This window comes from Clupea harengus, unplaced genomic scaffold (genome assembly GCF_900700415.2).
Source record: "Clupea harengus unplaced genomic scaffold, Ch_v2.0.2, whole genome shotgun sequence".
Classification (NCBI taxonomy): Eukaryota; Metazoa; Chordata; class Actinopteri; order Clupeiformes; family Clupeidae; genus Clupea; species Clupea harengus.
In genome coordinates this window covers 2,350-6,933 of record NW_024880889.1, presented here as the reverse complement: position 1 = coordinate 6,933, position 4,584 = coordinate 2,350, and the positions used below count along the sequence as shown (strand labels likewise).

The 4,584-nt window shown below is 41.5% G+C and overlaps 1 protein-coding gene across 1 annotated transcript; it reads right to left on the bottom strand.

Moving 5' to 3' along the window:
- Positions 1-2,608: 2,608 nt before the first annotated feature.
- LOC122132732 (complement C1q tumor necrosis factor-related protein 3-like) lies at positions 2,609-4,143 on the bottom strand. Its single transcript, XM_042707317.1, has 3 exons — positions 4,100-4,143; positions 3,195-3,352; positions 2,609-3,084 (listed from the first exon to the last, which is right to left on the bottom strand). The coding sequence occupies exons 1-3, from the start codon at positions 4,141-4,143 to the stop codon at positions 2,804-2,806; spliced, it is 483 nt and encodes a 160-aa protein (XP_042563251.1). The 3' UTR covers positions 2,609-2,803.
- Between the last annotated feature and the right edge of the window lie 441 nt (positions 4,144-4,584).

Below are 4,584 nucleotides of genomic sequence, written 5' to 3'. Positions count from 1 at the left end.
CCCAAAAATAACTAAGAGATCATCCATGCTTTTATTTCTAGAAGGGTGGACTACTGCCATGGTCTCTTAACTGGTCCTTCCCCAAGAATCATTAAACAGCCACAGCTCATTCAAAATGCTAGAGTTTTATACAAGATCAAGAAAACAGAGCACATTACTCCAGTTCTAAAATCCTAACATACAATTAGTCACAAAATAGATTTTAAAGTGCTACCACTAGTCTATAAATCACTGAATGGTTTGGGCCCAGAATACAACTCTGATAAGTTTAAAAATGTAAAACTGAGTAGGGCCTTAAGATCCATGGATTCAGATCAGCTAGTAGAGCCCAGAGTGCTAATCTAACATGGTGAAGCAGCATGTAGCTGTTATGCTGCATACAACTGGAACAAACTGCCAGAAGATGTTAGATGGGCCCCAAATGAAGCAATATTTTCATTTAATAATATTCTCTTAATTTATTAATATCACTTCTTATTATGTGTGTATATACTGTGTACTGCATATATCATCCTTTGTTGATTTGCACTCTGAGGCGCTTTGCTTGGTTTCAGTTCTGTTCCTTTTGCTTTTCTTTATGTAGCTAAAGCACAATGCCTCTGTGAATGAAATGTGCTACATAAATAAACTTGCCTTGCCTTGCAGCATGTCATGATGTAAAAGCTTTTCATAGGGTGAAAATAAGGACACGGAACTACATAGTTCACAGCCTGTGCCACTCACGGAAACAAAAGGGGAGTGTTCCAAGAATGTGGTTTAGTGACAAACCTAAGGTAAGTTAAGATTTAAGAACACCATTTTCAACAAGAATGATCAGAAGATTATCCCCTCTCTCTGCTCTGTAAATTGCCATCACCTAATGACCTTTGACCCATGTTCCGTCTTCAGTATAACCTACTAGCCACTTTGCCCAGGTCAGATGCACACCCGCACTCTGACTGCCTGGATTATACAACATTCAGTCTCTCACCAACAAAACTCCTGACCATAAACAAAACAAGATTTTTTTTACATCTTAGCCCTGTTAGGATTTGTTTTCATCTGTGTATTCTGTCCCTCTGGGAGAGGAGGTGATGTTTAACTGCTCTGTTGCACAAGATTGTTAAACTGACTGATCAATCCTCCTTTGAACTACTGGCTGTCAAACTCTGTGGGCCTATACACTGTTTTTGCAGTACTGTAAAAGGTCACCTAAGCCATCAAAAGTGTTTCTGAACATCTGAATTTCTGAACTTTCAACTATGTTTTATGGATGATTGCAATGACAGGCAAGGTTGTAGTTCACAACTACCTGGGAAATCTCTCTGTTCCAGAAAAATATATGTGTATCATATCAGGCCAGTTTGGGTTAGAAATGATGTACAGCCATTTTCTTGGATATTTCACAAAAGATCATCTTGGGAGTCAACCCACCCACTTTGCATGTGGTTTCTGGACCTGGGTAAGGCTGGTGTGTCTGTACCTTTGCTATGTTGTGATGCAGGAAAACTGGACGTGTGTATTAGGACAGTGCAATAATGTGCAGATATCCCCTTTACCTTTTTATAAAAAAGCAAGCCCAAATGTTGAGTGTAGATCATCAAGATGAAGTTGCCTGGGCAACAGCCCATTTGCCCTTTTTGCCTGAGCTGCCCCTCAGAAGGAGGTGAATAAATGACAATACAATAACAATTGTGTTGCTTTTGGCCACGGCCAAACATTTGTTAGATTGTTGATTGCTTTATCAGGACTGCAGTGTGGTACAGTGTTCTCTATATAAGCACCTGTAGACGTTTTAATAGTAAAATTTGTCATGCTTTCATCCTTTTATGATTGAGTAAGAATGCCTTGCCCAGCCACACACAAAGAAGTGAAACACAGTGGAAAGGAAGATGCCGTGTTGATATTATGTAAGAAACAAATTCAACTAATTTCCCCTTTAGCTAGCTGTCTGTTCTGTGTGTGCACTCAAAAACACAAAGCTTTGAAGGGAGGTGTGAATTCCATTGGCTTTTGAGTTCAAATATAAATGATCTTTCGCCAGAATCAAGGATTCTATCAGTGCTTAATACCAGGAGAATATGACTGAAATAGTGTCACAAATGTTTGATTCAACACTCACATCCCGCACTTTGGCAAACAGCTCTTCCAGCCCGTTACAGGATCTCACTAACATAAATCAGTCCCAGCAAACTGAAGTGTTTCCTACTGTCTGAGATGAGCACTTGCTAATCTCGGTTTAGTAGAATGCCATTTTGGTATGTGTGACAGTAGACGAGAAGCAGATGGCAGCAAACGACACCGTGGTTACTGAGATCATTGGTATATCTGCATTTCTCTCAGGAGTACTAAGATCCTTTCTTTGACCATAAGGAAATGAAAATGAATGCAAAGGGAATGTAACAAACAGATTAGACACATGTTAAGATGCTAGTGTAATTTATTGAGTAAATAATGTCTTCAGGATTTTTTTGATACATTTGTTCAGCTCAAACAACAATAACTTGAGGATGTTACACGTAGTCTTTTTTACGAAAGATTCAGAATTTCATTTTCAAAACACAACCAAACATTTTGGTGATACATTGCTACCAGCTTGTTTGGAGTGTAAAGTATGACATTTTGCTGGTTTTCAAATAGTTAACTATTCATACAGCATCTTTATTGCAGTGACATGCTGAACTATAAGAGAGGCCTACAGTCTGTAATCATTCATATAATTTATCCTTCCTGATTTACCATAGAACTACTGATTCAATTAGATCATGTTAACCCCACACACCAGAAACAGAGTGAAGACATCAAAAGAGCAGACATTGCCATTTTACAGTGGAAACAGCAAATGGCCAATGAAAGTGCTGTGGTGATTGTGATTATCCATAATCCAGGTGTTTGCCATGAGCCGCACGTACACGTGGTCTCCCTTCTCTAGCTGCAGGTTCATCCCATTGGTTGCTGTCTCATAGCGATTACCTGCAGCATGATTGTACACTGTCACCATCTGATGGCCATTCTTCATTAGTCTGAGACCCATGGGCTTGCTGGAGTAATTATGAGCAGAGAAGCTGAAGTAGTAGACTCCTTTCACTGGTGCAGTGAAGATACCTGTGACCATCAGAACAGCACATAATGCATAATCCAAAACAGGGCTGCATCCTAATTACATTGCTAATCTCAGTCAGGTGCTAACTGGCAACAAATTGTAGTACATATACCTGTAGCCGGGTTGTAGGCATTCCCAGCATTGGCAAAAACGTCCATGTAAACCAGGGTAATCTCAGTGTTATGTGGACCCTGAGTTCCATGAGGTCCCAGTGCTGCTCCAAATGCTATTTGCTCTGAAACACAAAGTAAATCATGAATGCTTTGGGCACTTCAGATCAAGTCAAAATAGCTGTGTAGTGTACTTGTCTACCTATTACCATATGTTGTAATGATAAAGCCGTGTTAATATGTCTGGCATTCAATAAACCATTTAGCTAAAACTGGACGTCTCCACGCTTACCCAGGCCCTGTGCCCCACAAAGAGAGCAGAACAGCAGCAGCAACACAGACAGAGCACTATTCTTCTTCATCATCATGGACGCCGGAGATGGGTTTCCACACAGGAGTTCTCATCCCAGCCTTATATACATGTGGTAGGGTGATCCCTGCTAATTAGCAGCTCCACCCACACCATTCCCGTTTCTCTACTAGCTTGGGCCTATTTAAACACGCAGGTGTTTGCAGCTACATGGTTGGCAGCCCATAGTAGGGTTGGGCCGTTGTCTGCTGGTTGAGCTCGTGGGAAAGATTGCTTGTGTGGCGTATTTCTAGTTCGTGGTTCTTGGAAGTCATTAAGAGACTTGGACTTGGAGTTGGATCTTGGATACATCACGTTCCATAACCAGCTCTTATCGGGGACCAGTGAGTGCCGTTGGTGAGCGCTATTTAGTATTGTGGGAAATAAGCGTGGGGTAATGGTTGCTTGTTCTCTGGTGCAGTATAGGTGGAGGTGTATGGACTGTTACGGTCTCCTGGCACTAGAACTAACATACAGCGTTACAGGTATGTTGCTGCAACGGGTGGGTACATAATTACGTAAAATCTCTGCATGAGTTAAAGTCTGACCTTTTGTTACAGAGGCTTGCTGGCTGCTGCTTTGCTGCGTTTGTCTGCTACCATCTTGTGCTGCGTTCTCACTACGCGACGCTGCTTTAGTTGTGGGCTGCTTGTTGCTACACTGCTTGGTTTCATTGCTTGACTGTCACCGTCTGGTTAACCCAACGGAGCTACCCGACAACTTAAACATCTGACGTGCTCCAGGCAGGCTGTATGGTGCAGATTGTGGCGTCTGGCGTGTGTTCGGTGTATTGTATGCTTGTGGTGTGTAAGTGCGTGTGCGATTTCGACCATTAAAACTTGTCTTGTTCGTATGATTATATGATTCACTGTACTGTTTGACTAACCACACTGTCGGAGTAATTTTAGTTTATTTATTTTTGTTGTGTTATCCCGGAGTGAGAAGTGTGCTAGGGCCTTGCTGAGTTTTCCTGCCCATTATTATTATAGTTTGGTTTTACACCCAAGGATTGTGTTTGGTGATTTGATTTGGCAGCACTGAGT

What these genes read in the sequence shown, in the direction of transcription:
- LOC122132732 (XM_042707317.1), bottom strand. Translation starts at nt 4,143, where the DNA reads ATGGTAGCAGACAAACGCAGCAAAGCAGCAGCCAGCAAGCCTCT. An exon ending in GCAGCAGCCAGCAAGCCTCT is followed by an intron (nt 3,353 to 4,099) that starts GTAACAAAAGGT and finishes CTTGATCTGAAG; the next exon opens with TGCCCAAAGCATTCATGATT. An exon ending in TGCCTACAACCCGGCTACAG is followed by an intron (nt 3,085 to 3,194) that starts GTATATGTACTA and finishes TGATGGTCACAG; the next exon opens with GTATCTTCACTGCACCAGTG.